Source organism: Cyanistes caeruleus, chromosome 27 (genome assembly GCF_971803275.1).
Source record: "Cyanistes caeruleus chromosome 27, bCyaCae1.hap1.1, whole genome shotgun sequence".
NCBI lineage: Eukaryota > Metazoa > Chordata > Aves > Passeriformes > Paridae > Cyanistes > Cyanistes caeruleus.
Genome location: NC_141727.1, coordinates 5,059,928 through 5,077,998, shown reverse-complemented (window position 1 = coordinate 5,077,998; position 18,071 = coordinate 5,059,928). Strand labels below are relative to the sequence as shown.

At 56.1% G+C, this 18,071-nt stretch overlaps 1 protein-coding gene across 1 annotated transcript; it reads left to right on the top strand.

Moving 5' to 3' along the window:
* The first annotated feature begins 859 nt into the window (after positions 1-859).
* Positions 860-16,628, top strand: SPOP (speckle type BTB/POZ protein). Its single transcript, XM_086864053.1, has 10 exons — positions 860-1,061; positions 2,788-2,922; positions 3,902-4,023; positions 5,297-5,448; positions 6,054-6,181; positions 7,833-8,010; positions 9,213-9,268; positions 10,339-10,461; positions 13,787-13,929; positions 15,685-16,628. Exons 2-10 carry the CDS (start codon positions 2,845-2,847, stop codon positions 15,827-15,829), a joined length of 1,125 nt encoding a protein of 374 aa, XP_086720179.1. The 5' UTR covers positions 860-1,061; positions 2,788-2,844; the 3' UTR covers positions 15,830-16,628.
* The last annotated feature ends 1,443 nt before the right edge of the window (positions 16,629-18,071 follow it).

Below are 18,071 nucleotides of genomic sequence, written 5' to 3'. Positions count from 1 at the left end.
TCCCATCTCCATGGGATCATTCCCAGCTCCGTGGAGTCATTCCCATCTCCATGGGATCATTCCCAGCTCCGTGGGGTCACTCCCAGCTCCGTGGGGTCACTCCCAGCTCCGTGGGGTCACTCCCAGCTCCGTGGGGTCACTCCCAGCTCCGTGGGGTCACTCCCAGCTCCGTGGGGTCACTCCCAGCTCCGTGGGGTCATTTCCATGGGGTCACTCCTGGTTCAGTGGGGTCATTCCCATCTCCACGGGATCATTCCCATCTCCATGGGGTCATTCCCATCTCCGTGGGGTCATTCCCAGCTCCGTGGCATCATTCCCATCCCCGTGGGATCATTCCCATCCCCGTGGGATCATTCCCATCCCCGTGGGATCATTCCCATCCCCATGGGATCATTCCCATCCCCGTGGCATCATTCCCATCCCCATGGGGTCATTCCTATCCCCATGGGATCATTCCCATCTCCATGGGGTCATTCCCATCTCCATGGGATCATTCCCATCCCCATGGGATCATTCCCATCCCCATGGGATCATTCCCATCCCCATGGGATCTTTCCCATCTCTGTACCTCTGTACCTGTTCTTCCCCCTTTGCCCCATCCCATCCCTGCAGCTCTTCCCTTTCATTCCCTGCCCTTTTCCCCTTTTTCCCGTCCCACCCCCGCCTTCTGCCGCCCTTCCCGAGGCTTTGAAGGATGCAGGGAGGTGAAGGAGCTTTTCCTGCCTCATCCCTTCTTTTCCTGCTCCAATTATCCCGTCCTGCTCCCTCTCCCTGCGCTGTTCCCGGGCTCTCTTTGATGCTTTGCTGGCCCCAGGTGCAGCCACTCAGCTTTTGAAACCCTCAATTAAAAATCTCCTTCCTTCCCAGCCTCCCCCGAGTTCCCTTTCCATGAACAAACCTGGCTGGAAGTGAAAATTCCCGGGAATTCCTGCTGGCTTTCTGAGGAGGGAGCTGGTCTGTCCCGAGGAGCAGAAAATGACAGATTTTTTTGGGTGTAAATCCGGTCATTCCGGGCTCTGTTCCAGGGCTCTTTGCTGAGTTTCTGTGCCCACCTGTGGCAGGTGAGGTGACAAGGGGACATTTCCTGCTTCCCCCGCTGCTCTGGCTCTGCCCCTGGATCCAACATTTCCATCTGGAAGTGCTTGGGGATGGGGTGCGAATCGCTCTGCTCTCAGCTGTGATTTTAACTCTGTCCCCAGCCAGGAGTTTGTTATTTATAGCCAAGAAAACTCTCACTGTACACAGGGGGGCCATCAAATAATATTTTCTGTTTTGTTTGCTGTGTTTTGATACCTCTGCCCGTGCGTGACGCGTGTCCCTGCCTCTCCTGAGCCGTGATATCTGAATTATTTCCCAAACATTTCCCTCAAAGCTCCGTGCCTGCCGTGCTTTTCCATCCAGCTCCTCTCAGATGTGCCAGCTCTGCCGGGGAGGTGACACCTGCTGACCCCTGGAGTGTCAAACCCAGATCATGGGAGAATCCCAGCAGGGATGCCTGGAGGGGCCATGGAATCGCTGTTTCAGAGGATTCCAAAGCTATTTTAAATCGGTTTTACGTCTTTTTTTTTATTATTTTTAATCCATCCTTTCAATGTTTCTTAAATAAAAGTTGCATTTTCAGAGACCAGAATGACGACAAGCAAAAAGGCGTTAGTTAAAAACTAAATCACTGCAATTATTACAGCACAATCCAGTTTTGTGGCCTGCTCTCACGCCTAATTTATTTCTTCCCTGCATTTCCCCCTGCTGAATCCTTTCCATCCCTCACCATCTTGCTGCTCAGCGTGCAGACAGGTGGCCAATCCCCAAATCCCCCCCTGCTTTCCCTGGCTGCTGCTCCTGCTGGAGGAATCCGTGTGTGAGGTGCTGCAGGACACAGAGCCTGGAGCAGCAGGCTCAGCCCTGCCTCTTCCCTCTGCCAAATCCCGCAGCTCCAGCCTGCCCTGGGCTGGCTGGAGGTGTTGCAGTGGAACCTTTCGGTCTGACACCGCGTTCTGAAGGGCTCCAGAGGGGAGAGACAAATTTGTGAACTCAGCACTGAAGCCCTCGAGTTGGTTTGGTCTGTCCTCGGTTCTGATGGGTTCTGATGGGTTCTGATGGGTCTCTCTGTGCCCCACAAGAGCAGCTGAGCTCCCATTTCTGTGCTGGCTGTTGATTTCTGTGGTTTGTGTCTCTCTCCAGGTGAAGTTCAGCCCCATTTCTGTGCTGGCTGTTGATTTCCTTGGTTTGTGTCTTTCTCCAGGTGAAATTCAGCCCTGATTCTATTCTGGCTGTTGATTTCCTTGGTTTGTGTCTCTCTCCAGGTGAAATTCAGCCCCATTTCCATGCTGGCTGTTGATTTCTGTGGTTCCTGTCTCTCTCCAGGTGAAGTTCAGCCCCATTTCTGTTCTGGCTGTTGATTTCCATGGTTTCTGTCTCTCTCCAGGTGAAATTCAGCCCTGATTCTATTCTGGCTGTTGATTTCTGTGGTTCCTGTCTCTCTCCAGGTGAAATTCAGCCCCATTTCCATGCTGGCTGTTGATTTCTGTGGTTCCTGTCTCTCTCCAGGTGAAGTTCAGCCCCATTTCCGTGCTCCTGTTGATTTCCATGGTTTGTGTCTCTCTCCAGGTGAAATTCAGCCCCATTTCCGTGCTCCTGTTGATTTCCATGGTTCCTGTCTCTCTCCAGGTGAAGTTCAGCCCCATTTCCGTGCTCCTGTTGATTTCCATGGTTTGTGTCTCTCTCCAGGTGAAGTTCAGCCCCATTTCCGTGCTCCTGTTGATTTCCATGGTTTCTGTCTCTCCCCAGGTGCAGCTGAGCTCCGTTTCCTGCCGCCTGTGGCCCCTGCCCGATTCCAAGCTGGCGATGTCCAGGGTGCCGAGTCCCCCCCCTCCGGCAGAGATGTCCAGCGGGCCCGTGGCCGAGAGCTGGTGCTACACCCAGGTACACCGGGGAGCAGTTACACACTGCAGCTACACCAGGGAGCAGCTACACACTGCACTTACACACTGCACTTACACAGCACTTACACAGCACTTACTTACAGCAGCCCCAGGTTGCGTTGGCACCGGGGCTGTAGCCACTGCTGTAGCCCTGGCCGAGCCCTGTGAGAGCCCCTGGATCCCCCAGTGTCCCCCCTGGATCCCCCAGTGCCCCCCCTGGATCCCCCAGTGCCCCCCCTGGATCCCCCAGTGCCCCCCCTGGATCCCCCAGTGCCCCCTCTGGAGCCCCCAGAGCCCTCCTGGATCCCCCAGTGCCCCCCTGGAGCCCCCAGTGCCCCCCGTGGATCCCCCAGTGTCCCCTCTGGATCCCCCAGTGCTCCCCTGGATCCCCCAGTGTCCCCTCTGGATCCCCCAGTGCTCCCCTGGATCCCCCAGTGCCCCTCTGGAACCCCCAGTGCCCCCCCTGGAGCCCCCAGTGTCCCCTCTGGATCCCCCAGTGTCCCCTCTGGATTCCCCAGTGCCCCCCCTGGAGCCCCCAGTGCCCCCTCTGGAGCCCCCAGAGCCCTCCTGGATCCCCCAGTGCCCCCCTGGAGCCCCCAGTGCCCCCCTGGAGCCCCCAGTGCCCCCTCTGGAGCCCCCAGAGCCCTCCTGGATCCCCCAGTGCTCCCCTGGATCCCCCAGTGCCCCTCTGGAACCCCCAGTGCCCCCCCTGGAGCCCCCAGTGTCCCCTCTGGAGCCCCCAGTGTCCCCTCTGGATCCCCCAGTGTCCCCTCTGGATCCCCCAGTGCCCCCTCTGGAGCCCCCAGTGCCCCCCCTGGAGCCCCCAGTGCCCCCCTGGATCCCCCAGAGCCCTCCTGGAGCCCCCAGTGCCCCCCTGGAGCCCCCAGTGCCCCCCTGGAGCCCCCAGAGCCCCCCTGGAGCCCCCAGTGCCCCCCTGGGCTGTGCAGGGCTGGGCCTGAAGCTCATGCTCTCTCCCCCAGATCAAGGTGGTGAAGTTCTCCTACATGTGGACCATCAACAACTTCAGCTTCTGCCGGGAGGAGATGGGGGAGGTCATCAAGAGCTCGACCTTTTCCTCCGGAGCCAACGACAAGCTCAAGTGGTGAGAGGCAGGGAGAGGCTTTGTCCTGGCTGGGGTGGGCTCTGGGGACAGGGAGAGGCTTTGTCCTGGCTGGGGTGGGCTTTGGGGACAGGGAGAGGCTTTGTCCTGGCTGCGGTGGGCTTTGGGGACAGCGGGAATCCGTGGAAGCCTCATCCTCCCGCCAGGAGAGCCCCGACACCCCAGCAGTGTTTGCACACAAACCACTTTTCCATTCCAAACTGGCTGCTGGGACGAGCCCAGGTGAGGCTGGGGGGCTGCACAGCCCATTTCACCCTCCCAGCTCCAGCCCCTCGTGCTCCACGAGCTTCAAAAGTGAATTTTTCCTGCTGTGAATTCCCTGTCTGTGAGTGGCCACGGAGAACACAGGGATGAGGGGAGTGCCAGTGTCCTCTCCCTGCTCCTGCCTGGGGCTGCTGCCTCTTTGTGCCGACCTCATCTGGAGCCTTTCCCTTTCCCCTAAACCTCCCTTATCTCCCCTGAGCCCACAGTCATTTCCAGTAGCTCAGAGTGGACTTTGCTCTGGGCCGTGTCCTGGTGCATCCACGGGCTCTGGTTCCTGGTTCAACCCTGGAGCATGCAGGATTTCCCTTTGCAGTGCAGACGGTGTGGAAGCAGCCCCTGGATGAGCTGTATCCACGGGATACAGCGTGAGCTCTCTCCTTTGGGTGGCAGAGCCGTGCTTGCCTTTGTTGCTGCCACCTTTGTCCCCTCGGCCCTCCCTGGAACATCTGGAGCTGGGGGTTTGGTCCCCGTGTGTGGGAGCTGTTCATTATCTGTCTGCTTTTTGTTCTTGCTGGATGCTGTGTCGAGTTTCAGGTCATGGAAGAGCTTCTTCCTGCCTTTTCTTCACACAGGAGGAGTTTTTCCTTTTAACCCTGGTATTTTTTTTTTTTTTTTTTTTTGAGAGCCACCAGCCTTCCAGAGATCCCTTGTTCCTCGCCGTTGCCTCCTGTGGAATTTTATCAACCATTTCCCTGCATTTGTTGCACTTCCTCAATCCCCATTTCATTTATTTCACTTTCCTTTTGTGAGGATCACTGTCCAGGGGCCTTCTCAGCGGTTCCAGCCCCTCTCCCTGCTCTATTCCCAGGGATTTTTTTGGGGTGCCCATCGTTCCTGGGTGTTTTTCCCAGTGTGGGGGTTGAGCTGTTCCCCAGCTCTGCTCCTTTCACCCCGCTGTGCTCCCCTGGGGCTGTGCAGCTGTGGAAATCCCCCGTGCCCTTCCTTTGGAGGCATCCCTGAGCTGCCCACCTTCCCAACCCCGCTTTTCCAGGTGTTTACGTGTCAACCCCAAGGGCCTGGACGAGGAGAGCAAGGATTACCTGTCGCTGTACCTGCTGCTGGTCAGCTGCCCCAAGAGCGAGGTCAGGGCCAAGTTCAAGTTCTCCATCCTCAACGCCAAGGGAGAGGAGACCAAGGCCATGGGTGAGTGGGAAACCTCTGTGGGGTGAGTGAGACCCCTCTGTGGGGTGAGGGAAACCTCTGTGGGGTAAGAGAGACCCCTCTGGGTGGGTGAAACCCCCCTGAGGTGAAACCCTCCTGAGGTGAGACCCCTCTGGGGTGAGTGAGACCCCCCCTGGGGTGAGTGAGACCCCTCTGGGGTGAGTGAGACCCCCCCGAGTGTGAGAACCCCCCTGGGGTGAGTGAGACCCCTCTGTGGGGTGAGTGAGACCCCTCTGGGGTGAGTGAGACCCCCCTGGGGTGAGTGAGACCCCTCTGTGGAGTGAGTGAGACCCCTCTGTGGAGTGAGTGAGACCCCTCTGTGGGGTGAGTGAGACCCCTCTGGGGTGAGTGAGACCCCCCTGGGCTGAGTGAGACCCCCCCGAGTGTGAGAACCCCCCTGGGGTGAGTGAGACCCCTCTGGAGTGAGTGAGACCCCCCTGGGGTGAGTGAGACCCCTCTGGAGTGAGTGAGACCCCTCTGGGGTGAGTGAGACCCCTCTCTGGGGTAAGAGAGACGCCCCCCGAGTTTGAGAACCCCCCTGGGGTGAGCTGGGCCAGGCTTTGGGCTAAGCTGGGCCTATCCCGCAGAGAGCCAGCGCGCCTATCGCTTCGTGCAAGGCAAGGACTGGGGCTTCAAGAAGTTCATCAGGAGAGATTTCCTGCTGGACGAGGCCAACGGGCTGCTGCCAGACGACAAACTGACCCTGTTCTGCGAGGTGAGCCCTGCTCCAGCCCCAAACAGCCTCCCTGGGCTGGCCCTTCCCTCCTCCCGCTGCTCCGGGGGTGCCTCTCCCCCTGCCTGATCCATCCCTCCCTGCCTGCTTCCTGCTGGGCTTTTCCCTGCAGTGCTGATGGCAACTGGGCAGCTTTGGGGATCATTTCCTGCTGTTTCGGTGTTCCCTCTGTTTGTGCTGCTTGGCTTGGGGCTCTCTTGGGATGATCCCAGCCCGGATCTGCTCTGGGAAGCACCCTGCTTGATAAAGGAGAGCTTCTCTTTATTTCCTTCAGTGGCTCTGCACAGCCAGCAAAGAGAAGAATGTGAGAAAGGGGATTTTAGTGTAACCACCATCCTCTGCTCGCTGTGTTTGTGTTTTCCTACAACATCATTATAATTTCACTTGTGCTATTCCAGGCCAAGATGCAGCCAGTTATTTCCAAACCCAGAGATTTAAGTTGAAAAACCTTAATGAGCAAATAGAAACTCTAATTTAGTGTCTTCAGAGCTTCTCCTGCCTCACTCCCATTGTCTTTTTAACTGCAAAGCCCTCCTGGAGCTGATTTTTTTTTTGCCAGAAGAGAGCAGAACAAGTTGTTCTCTCCTTGCATCTCCTGCACTGTTTTTTTTTTTTTTTCCTGGGAGTCTTTTTCTTTTGCTGTGTTTTCTTCCAGGAATAAAAGAAGTGCTTCAAAGTGCTTTGACAGCTGGGATGTTTGGGGGGTTTTTGGTTTGTTTTTGGGGTGGTTTTTTTTTTTTTTTGTCAGGTTTTGGCCATCATAATCATGCACGTATTTAAATGAACAAACATCTCAAGGATGTTTAAGCAGCAGCAGAAATTCCTGGGGACGGAGGGAGAACACAAAATGGGAGGAGAAAGGAGAATCTGGCATGGCAGGAGCAAATCCTTGTCTACTTTGGCATCCAAGGCTGGGATCTTCTTCCTTTCCTTGTTTCCTTTTCCCCTTCTCTCGCTTCCTGCTTCCCTTCTCCTTTCCCCGTGGAGCTGTCCTTGCTGTCCCATGGCCACCAGCAGAACTGGGATTTCCCTCGGGCTGGACAGCAAATCCAGGGAATCCTCTGCTTCCCTGCCAGTCCCCTCCATCACTCCTGATTGCAGCAGGGCACAATTAATCACTGAGCTTTGCTAATTGGCCTCAGCTGTAATTTACCCGGGTTTTAAGCGCCAGGCTCCTAACGAGCCCCTTCTGCAGGAGATTGCTGAGCTCTGGAGCAGGGATTGGGAATGTGCCTCCCCCAGCCCCCCTGGCTGTGTGACTGGGGTTTGTTTGGCTCGGCCTGGAGCGGGGTTTGGTTTGTTTTGGTGTTGAACTCTGCTGGGAGGAGAAGCAGGAGGGCACCGAGGGGTCAGAGCCTGCTCCCGTGGGGTCTGCGCCGGCTCCGGGAGCTCGGTGTGTCCCTCCTTCCCCCTGGTGGCCGCTGCATTATTGATTGGGGAGGTTTCACAAGGAGAAACTGGGTCAGGTGTGGTGTCTGGAAAAAGCCAGGAAAGAGCAAAAATCCAGTTCCACTTCCCGCAGACACCCTGTGATGGCTTTGCCCGGGCGCGGGGCCGAGCCGTGCGGGCGGGCTCTGGGCCCTGGGACGGTGCTGGGGGTCCCTGGCGAGGGTGTGAGTGTGGCTGTCCCCAGGTGAGCGTGGTGCAGGACTCGGTGAACATCTCGGGGCAGAACACCATGAACATGGTGAAGGTGCCCGAGTGCCGCCTGGCCGACGAGCTGGGCGGGCTCTGGGAGAACTCGCGCTTCACCGACTGCTGCCTCTGCGTGGCCGGCCAGGAGTTCAAGGGCCACAAAGCCATCCTGGCAGGTGGGTGGGGGGGATGGTTTGGGATGGTTAGGGATGTGGGAAATGGTTTGGGATGGAAGGAATGGAGGGGAATGGTTTGGGATGGAGGGGAATGGTTTGGGATGGAGGGGAATGGTTTGGGATGGAGGGGAATGGTTTGGGATGTGGGAAATGGTTTGGGATGTGGGAAGTGGTTTGGGATGTGGGAAATGGTTTGGGATGTGGGAAATGGTTTGGGATGTGGAAAATGGTTTGGGGTGGAGGGGATGGTTTGGGATGGAGGGGAATGGTTTGGGGTGGAAGGGATGGTTTGGGATGGATGAAATGGTTTGGGATGGAGGGGATGGTTTGGGGTGGAAGGGATGGTTTGGGATGGATGAAATGGTTTGGGATGGAGGGGATGGTTTGGGATGGAAGGGATGGTTTGGGATGTGGAAAATGGTTTGGGATGTGGGAAGTGGTTTGGGATGGAGGGGAATGGTTTGGGATGGAAGGAATGGAGGGGAATGGTTTGGGATGGAGGGGATGGTTTGGGATGTGGGAAGTGGTTTGGGATGGAGGGGAATGGTTTGGGATGGAGGGGATGGTTTGGGATGGATGGAATGGTTTGGGATGTGGGAAATGGTTTGGGATGTGGGAAATGGTTTGGGATGGATGGAATGGTTTGGGATGTGGGAAATGGTTTGGGATGGAGGGAGCTCAGAGCTCGTCCATGGCAGGGACACCTTGCACAGTCCCAGGCTGCTCTAAGCCCCAGCCAGCTCACTTTCACTTGCACAGCTGCTCTGGGAATCCCATCCCAGCCCTCTCCACCCTCCCAGGGAACAATTCCTTCCCAATATCCCGTCCATCCCTGCCCTCTGGCACTGGGAGCCATTCCCTGCATCCTGTCCCTCCATCCCTTGTCCCCAGTACCAAGTGCAGCTCCTGCCTATGGACCAGCCCATCCAGAATGTTCCAGAAAATCCCCTTTAACTGTCCAATTCATGGAATCCTGGAGAGGTTGGGAAGGGATTGAATCCCACCCAGGGACAGCTCCCCCTGTCCCAGGCCGCTCCCAGCCCTGTCCAGCCGGGCCTGGGGCACTGCCAGGGCCAGCCAGGGTTTGTGTGGGAGCTCCATTCCCGGGGCAGAGGTGTTGGGAGGCGCTGGCAGCAGCAGCCAGCCCTTGCCGAGGATCAGCCTTGCCAAGGATCCCTGTGTGTGTGTGTGTGTGTCCCCAGCGCGCTCCCCGGTCTTCAGCGCCATGTTCGAGCACGAGATGGAGGAGAGCAAAAAGGTGAGAGGGACGGGGCTCCTCGGGAATTCCCGCTGGGAATGCTCCTGCCAGGCCATCCCCTGGCACACGGGGGACACCTCTCTGCTCCTGGGGGCAGCAGGGTAACGGGAGCCGGGATCAGCGTCCCTTTGTTCCCTCGGGAAGGGAGAAGGGGAGACTGTGGGATACAGCTTGGTCCTGTTCCTATTCCATCCACATGTTTCCTTTAACCCCCTCTTTTCCCCTGTTTCCCCCCTCTTTTCCCCTGTTTCCCCCCCTCTTTTCCTGTTTCCCCCCCTCTTTTCCTGTTTCCCCCTCTTTTCCTGTTTCCCCCCCTCTTCTCCCCCCTCTTTTCCTGTTTTCCCCTCTTTTCCCGTTTCCCTCCTCTTTTCCTGTTTCCCCCCCTCTTTTCCTGTTTCCCCCCCTCTTTTCCTGTTTCCCCCTCTTTTCCTGTTTCCCCCCCTCTTCTCCCCGCTCTTTTCCTGTTTTCCCCCTCTTTTCCTCTTTTCCCCCCTCTTTTCCCCCCTCTTTTCCCCCCTCTTTTCCCCCCTCTTTTCCCCCCTCTTTTCCCCCCTCTTTTCCCCCCTCTTTTCCCCCCTCTTTTCCCCCCTCTTTTCCCCCCTCTTTTCCCCCCTCTTTTCCCCCCTCTTTTCCCCCCTCTTTCCCCCCCTCTTTCCCCCCCTCTTTCCCCCCCTCTTTCCCCCCCTCTTTCCCCCCCTCTTTCCCCCCCTCTTTCCCCCCCTCTTTCCCCCCCTCTTTTCCCCCCTCTTTTCCCCCCTCTTTTCCCCCCTCTTTTCCCCCCTCTTTTCCCCCCTCTTTTCCCCCCTCTTTTCCCCCCTCTTTTCCCCCCTCTTTTCCCCCCTCTTTTCCCCCCTCTTTTCCCCCCTCTTTTCCCCCCTCTTTTCCCCCCTCTTTTCCCCCCTCTTTTCCCCCCTCTTTTCCCCCCTCTTTTCCCCCCTCTTTTCCCCTCTCTTTTCCTCCTTCCCCTCCCGTTTTTCCCGAGTTCCTCCCTGCCCTGGCTGTCGCTGTGGCCCTGCAGGGTGAGGGGGAGCCCCTTGGCAGAGCCCCCACGGCTGCGTTTCCCCCCGCAGAACCGCGTGGAGATCAACGACGTGGAGCCCGAGGTTTTTAAGGAGATGATGTGTTTCATCTACACCGGGAAGGCCCCGAACCTGGACAAGATGGCTGATGATCTGCTGGCAGCTGCTGACAAGGTGAACTCGGGATTTGTGGCTGCTGGGGGAGCTGGGAATGCCGTGGGGTTTGGCACGGGCAGGTTCCCTGGATCTGGGGCTTCCCGGGAATCCTGGAAGCGCAGCTGGACCGTCAGGATGGCAGAGAGCACAGCTGGAGCCGCACAGCTGGAGATGCACCAGGAGTTTCTGTCTCCACTGCTGGTTTTTAGGCGTTTTTGAAGCTTCCAGAGGACTCTGCTGCAGACCTTCCCATTAAACCATTAGGAATTTTTGCTCTACTGCTGATTTTTAAGGATTTTTTGGAGCTCCCAGAAGAGCCTGTTCAGCATGATCCGAGCTGGGCTGAGGAGACAATTACGGAGCAGACCCAGGGATGTTTTTCCAAGTGGTTATTCCCAAACCCCCGGAGCAGTGCTGAGTCTGGACAAACAGTTCTCCTCCTGCCCTGCCTGCTGTCAGCCCTGAGGCTCTGGAAATCCAGGACTGGGAAGTGCTCTTGGTTTTCCTGCTGCAGGGCCAGTCCCTGCTTTTTCTGGGAGCTGCTGGGATTCCCTGGGGCTCTGCTGGAATTCCCTGGGGCTCTGCTGGAATTCCCTGGGGCTCTGCTGGAATTCCCTGGGGCTCTGCTGGAATTCCCTGGGAGCTGCTGGAATTCCCTAGGGCTCTGCTGGAATTCCCTGGGGCTCTGCTGGAATTCCCTGGGGCTCTGCTGGAATTCCCTGGGAGCTGCTGGAATTCCCTGGGGCTCTGCTGGAATTCCCTGGGGCTCTGCTGGAATTCCCTGGGAGCTGCTGGAATTCCCTGGGAGCTGCTGGAATTCCCTGGGGCTCTGCTGGGATTCCCTGGGGCTCTGCTGGAATTCCCTGGGGCTCTGCTGGGATTCCCTAGGGCTCTGCTGGGATTCCCTGGGGCTTTTCCCCCTCCCCTCTGCAGCCCCAGGGATGGGAGTGACAGTTCTGTTAACCCCTGAAAATCCATCATTTACAACCCAAGCTCTTCCCTTTTTCTTGTTTTTTCCCTGAAAAGTGACTCAGTGCTGGGGAAAGATCCAGTCTGGAGCCTGAATTCCTGGGTTTATCCCTGGAATGGCTCAGAATTGCAGGATTCTCCCCCTGCCCTGGGGGTGAGAGCCCAGTGCAGTCCCTGGAATCCCGGGGTTCTCCCCTCTGGAATCCTGGGGTTCTCCCCTCTGGAATCCCGGGGTTCTCCCCTCTGGAATCCCGGGGTTCTCCCCTCTGGAATCCCGGGGTTCTCCCCCCTGGAATCCCAGGATTTCCCCTCTGGAATCCCGGAGTTCTCCCCTCTGGAATCCTGGGGTTCTCCCCTCTGGAATCCCGGGGTTCTCCCCTCTGGAATCCCGGGGTTCTCCCCTCTGGAATCCCGGGGTTCTCCCCCCTGGAATCCCGGGGTTCTCCCCTCTGGAATCCCAGGATTTTCCCTTCTGGAATCCTGGGATTTCCCCTCTGGAATCCCTGGGTTCTCCAGGGCTGGGGGTGCTCTTTGTGACCCTGGGCTCATCCATTCCAGCTGGGATCAAGGTGGGAATCAGAGCCAGGAGATTCCAGGTTGGGTCACAGCCGTGCCCACATTTATCCAATATTCCACATTTATCCAGTATCCCACATTTATCCAGTATCCCACATTTATCCAATATCCCACATTTATCCAGTGTCCCACATTTATCCAGTATCCCACATTTATCCAGTATCCCACATTTATCCAGTATCCCACATTTATCCAGTGTCCCACATTTATCCAGTATCCCACATTTATCCAGTATCCCACATTTATCCAGTATCCCACATTTATCCAGTGTCCCAAGGCGTTGCCTGGGGGCTCCCAGCTCCTCCAGGAGGAGCAGCAGCTCGGGCAGGCACAGCTTCAATTCCTGCTTCCTTGGCTTTCCCTTTCCAGCTCATTCCTGCCTTAAAAGCAGGAATAAAAACCTCTCCAGTGCACAGAGCAGCCGATATTTACCCCGGGGACCGGAGCAGCTCCCTCAGAGCTCTGCTCTCCCTGAGGAAAAAGCTGGAATTAGCCCAAAACCAACCAAAATTGATCCCCAGGAGCTGCTGGGGCAGGGGGAGCTGAGGTGGGAGGAGGAGGAAGGGGAGATGTTGCTGCTCAGAGCCCGCAGTGGCCACTCCGGGCCAACAATGTAATTAAAAATGAGTTATTTGTAGCAAAAACAGAACTAAAGAGTGGCTGCAGGGAGGAGGGAGCTCCATCTCCAGCCCCATTTGTTACATCTCGAGGCTCTGACAGGCGATTATCCAAACCCAGGGCTGGCCCCATAAACTGCTTTATTTATTTATTGAGACAGATTAGCAAAGAAATTCGATTTGCCTCCCAATCTGCTGGAGAAAACTCGGAGTGCTCTGCTGCTGTGATCAGCCAGGGAAAACGGGGTGCACACACTGCAGTTAAACCCTGGGAAATCTCCAGCAGAACCTCGGATCAGGAGATCAGGAAATCAATTTACAGCCTTGGAGCCGATCCCATGGCCAAGATCCCACAGATGGATCCCAGCTCGGGGCAGGGGACATTCCTGAAGTGTTCCTGGAGGAGCCCCCCTGCAGGTGTTCCCTGCTGGAATTCCATGTTTTTATCCCAGTCTGCCCTGGAGAGGCTGAAGGTGATGGGTGAGGATGCAGGGGCAGTGTCCAGGTGTAATTCCAGGTGTAATTCCAGGTGTTATTCCAGGTGTTATTCCAGGTGTTATTCCAGGTGTAATTCCAGGTGTAATTCCAGGTGTAATTCCATGTTTTTATCCCAGTATGCCCTGGAGAGGCTGAAGGTGATGGGTGAGGATGCAGGGGCAGTGTCCAGGTGTAATTCCAGGTGTTATTCCAGGTGTTATTCCAGGTGTTATTCCAGGTGTTATTCCAGGGGTAATTCCAGGTGTAATTCCAGGTGTAATTCCATGTTTTTATCCCAGTATGCCCTGGAGAGGCTGAAGGTGATGGGTGAGGATGCAGGGGCAGTGTCCAGGTGTAATTCCAGGGGTAATTCCAGGTGTAATTCCAGGTGTAATTCCAGGTGTTATTCCAGGGGTAATTCCAGGTGTAATTCCAGGTGTAATTCCAGGTGTAATTCCAGGTGTAATTCCAGGTGTAATTCCAGGTGTTATTCCATGTTTTTATCCCAGTCTGCCCTGGAGAGGCTGAAGGTGATGTGTGAGGACGCTCTCTGCAGTATCCAGGTGTAATTCCAGGTGTAATTCCAGGTGTAATTCCATGTTTTTATCCCAGTCTGCCCTGGAGAGGCTGAAGGTGTGATGTGTGAGGATGCAGGGGTGGTATCCAGGTATAATTCCAGGTGTTATTCCATGTTTTTATCCCAGTATGCCCTGGAGAGGCTGAAGGTGATGTGTGAGGACGCTCTCTGCAGTAACCTGTCCGTGGAGAACGCGGCCGAGATCCTGATCCTGGCTGACCTGCACAGCGCGGACCAGCTCAAAACCCAGGCCGTGGACTTCATTAATTAGTGAGTAATTAATTGCTCCTCCCCTTTTCCTCCCCTTTTCCCTTTCCCCTCTCACTGCTCGCTCCAAACAAACCAAGGCTGGGCTCCTTCCCAGCCCCAGCATTCCAGGGTTTGCTGTCAGGTGTTCCTTGGGGGAGGCTCCCCTGTCAGGGAAGGATCTCCTCTGTTGTTTTTGGGTTCCCTCCCCGTGATCCCTGCTTGGTCCAGCATTCCCCAGACTGGGAACAGCCTGGGAGCCGCTCTGGAGCTTCCTGGCATCTCCAGAACTTGCAGGCAGGGGAGGAGCGGGGAGTTCCGATCCTGGAATCTCCCAGGAAGTGTCCCAGGATGGGCTGGGAGCAGCCTGGGATGGCAGGAGCTGGACGAGCTCTGAGCTCCTTCCACCCCAAAGCATTCCGTGATTTGATGCTGAGGGATTGATTCCAGCCCTCAGTCCAGCAGCAGATGGAAAATCCCCGCCAAGCTTTAATAAATGGAACGTTTCTGTCGCCCGGCGCGGTTCTTTCCGTGCTTTTTATATGGATTTCAGCCATTCCTGTGCCGAGAGCTGGGGCTGGGATGAGCTCCCAGTTCTGCCATCCCACCTGGAATCTGCTGCAGCTTTTCCTCCTCAGCTCCCAGCCTGGAATGGGGCCAGACCCCTCAGACACCTGGGAGAGCCCAGGAGGGGAACCCGGCGTTCCTCAGGGCCTGGGAAGAGCCTGTGGGGTTATCCAGGTCCCTAATCCATTTGTTCCCTGTCATCCCAATCCCTAATCCTGGTCTGCTCCTGGTTATCCAGGTCCCTGATCCATTTGTTCCCTGTCATCCCAGTCCCTAATCCTGGTCTGCTGCCATTATCCTTGTCCCTCATGCCAGTCCCTGGTCCCGGTTATCCTGGTCCCCATTCCCGGTTATCCTGGTTCCCTTTCCCTGGTTATCCTGGTCCCATTCCCGGTTATCCTGGTCCCCATTCCCGGTTATCCTGGTCCCCATTCCCAGTTATCCTGGTCTCCATTCCCGGTTATCCTGCTCCCTTTTCCCAGTTATCCTGATCCCATTCCCGGTTATCCTGGTCCCCATTCCCGGTTATCCTGGTCCCCATTCCCAGTTATCCTGGTCTCCATTCCCGGTTATCCTGCTCCCTTTTCCCAGTTATCCTGATCCCTGTTCCCGGTTATCCTGGTCCCATTCCCGGTTATCCCGGTCCCTGTTCCCGGTTATCCCGGTCCCTGTTCCCGGTTATCCTGGTCCCCATTCCCGGTTATCCCGGTCCCTGTTCCCGGTTATCCCGGTCCCTGTTCCCGGTTATCCTGGTCCCCATTCCCGGTTATCCTGGTCCCATTCCCGGTTATCCTGGTCCCATTCCCGGTTATCCCGGTCCCTGTTCCCGGTTATCCCGGTCCCTGTTCCCGGTTATCCTGGTCCCCATTCCCGGTTATCCTGGTCCCCATTCCCGGTTATCCTGGTCCCCATTCCCAGTTATCCTGGTCCCATTCCCGGTTATCCCGGTCCCTGTTCCCGGTTATCCTGGTCCCCATTCCCAGTTATCCTGATCCCTGTTCCAGGTTATCCTGATCCCATTCCCGGTTATCCTGGTCCCCGTTCCCAGTTATCCTGGTCCCCATTCCCAGTTATCCTGGTCCCCATTCCCGGTTATCCTGGTCCCCATTCCCGGTTATCCTGATTCCCATTCCCGGTTATCCTGGTCCCCGTTCTCCCGTTCCCCCGTTGCCGTTATTCCCGCTCCCTGAGTTTCAGCTCTCTGTGTTTCAGCCACGCCTCGGACGTGATGGAGACGTCGGGCTGGAAGTCCATGGTGGTGTCCCACCCTCACCTGGTGGCCGAGGCCTATCGCTCGCTGGCCTCTGCGCAGTGCCCGTTCCTGGGCCCGCCCCGCAAGCGGCTGAAGCAATCCTAAACCCCGCGTCCCTCATCCCGAGCTTTTCTGGAAGCGGCCCCAGCCGCCGCCGCCGCCCAGCCCTTGAGCAGCGGGGAGCGGGCGAGACCCGCGGAGCTTGGACTCTGCTGTTGGGGGGAAGAGGCCGCTCCGCCTGACAGCCGGACTTTGTCCAGCGGCACCGAGAAACTTTGGGAAAAGGGGGGAGGGTGGGGCTCTGGGGCTGTTCCTGCGATTCCCTGTGTCTGTGTGTTCCCTTGCCACCCGCCTGACGCCCCCCAGGCCGGGCAGAGGTGAGGAGATCCCCGAGGGGAGCTCCAGGAGTATTTATGGCAAACGCCGCGCGGCCGAGCCGGGCGCACCGCGCCCTCGGCCAGGAGACGAATTTGCTGTTTTTAGCACTTGTGTGTGTCCACCACAAACAGAAGCAACGGTTCCAAAAGCCCCTTTCCTGTCAAACGCCAGCTCGGACCAGGAGAACGGCACCGCCGAGCCCACGGCAGCACCGACGCTTCCTGTTCCAAACCTTGTGGGAAACGTCCTGGGCGTTTTTCCCCTCCTTTATTTCCCCTCTCCTCCCCTGTTTTTTTACGGAAGAGAAGCCCCCCGAGCCCCCCAGGATGAATTTCAGTGTTGCTGACGGTTGCGTGCGACGTCCCCGAGTTGCTCCGTGGTTCTTACACTGTTTGTACCTGCTCTGGCTGTCCGGGGCCAGCCCTGTCCCTTTCTATTTAGTCACTTCTTACAGCAGAGATGTTTCAATAGTTGGGAACTCTTTTTGTTTTTTCTTTTGGAAAATATAAATAATTCCTATTTTGTACCCTGTGGTATCTCCGGCCTTTTCTTTCCGTTGTGTTTTGATTGAAGTTGGGGTTTGTTCTCGGTTCCTGGGATGTTTTTGGGAATGTTTGGGAAAATCTCAAGGCCAATCTGTTGTTTCTCCTTGCAGGTGAGGCCGAAATTCCCGAGTTTTTAACGGGATTGCAGCTTCAGCTGCGGCTGGAGGTGAGGAGGGGAGCAGGACTGGGATCCTGCTGGGATCCAGGATCCCGGGAGCTGAGGGATCCAGAGGGATCGGAGCTGGGCAGGGGGTGGATCCCAGGGAATCCCTCGGCCTTGGCTGGGAATGGATCAGGGATCTCCTGTCCCAGATTTTCCAGCCCTGGAGGAAGGAGAGTTCCTCTCCCTCCTTTTTCTGGATCCCTGGAACAGATCCCTGGATTCCAGGAAGGGATCCCTGGGTCCCAGGAACGGATCCCTGGATCCCCCAGGAACGGATCCCTGGGTCCCAGGAACGGATCCCGGGATCCCAGGAATGCTTCCCTGGATCCCAGGAATGGATCCCTGGATCCCCCAGGAACAGATCCCTGGATCCCTGGATCCCAGCAACAGCTCCATGGATCCCAGCAACAGCTCCATGGATCCCTGGATCCCAGGAGCAGATCCCTGGATCCCTGAACCCCCCCAGAATGCATCCCTGGATCCCTGGATCCCCCAGGAACGGATCCCTGGATCCCAGGAACAGATCCCTGGATCCCCCAGGATCTGATCCCTGGATCCCCCAGGAACTGATCCCTGGATCCCCCAGGATCTGATCCCTGGATCCCCCAGGAACAGCTCCCTGGATCCCTGCCCTGTCCCTGCTCCCAGCTCCAGCCCCTCGGAGCATCCCAAGCTGGGATTTGCCTTTCCCAGGAGTTTCCTGTGGGATTTTCCCGGCAGCTCTCCCAGGAAAGGGAACAGAGCCAATTTTGATTTCATTTCGTTTTTCCCAGCTCCGTTTCTGAAGCTTTCTGCACTCCCTGTGATTTATTCCCTGGAATTCTCCCTCTGTTTTCCCTCATTTCCATCCTGGCGTCCCAAATTCCCCCCCACATGTTCCCAATGGGGTTTTTTTTGGGAATTAATTTGATGTGAAGAACTTTTAATCAGGGTTTGGTTGGGTTTGTTCTGTCCTGATCCTCTCCTGCAATTCCAGGCTGGGAAATTTGGCAATCCCAAATTCCCAGATTCCTGGGTGTGTTTGATTTCAGCTCAGCTGAAATGTAAATATAAATATAAATATAAATATAAATATAAATATAAATATAAATAATATAAATATAAATATAAAATAAATATAAAATAAATATAAATATAAATATAAAATAAATATATTCTCCAGATAAATTTTATATTTATATATATTTATATATTTATATAAATATAAATATAAATAATATAATATATAATATAATATATAATATATATAATATATATAATA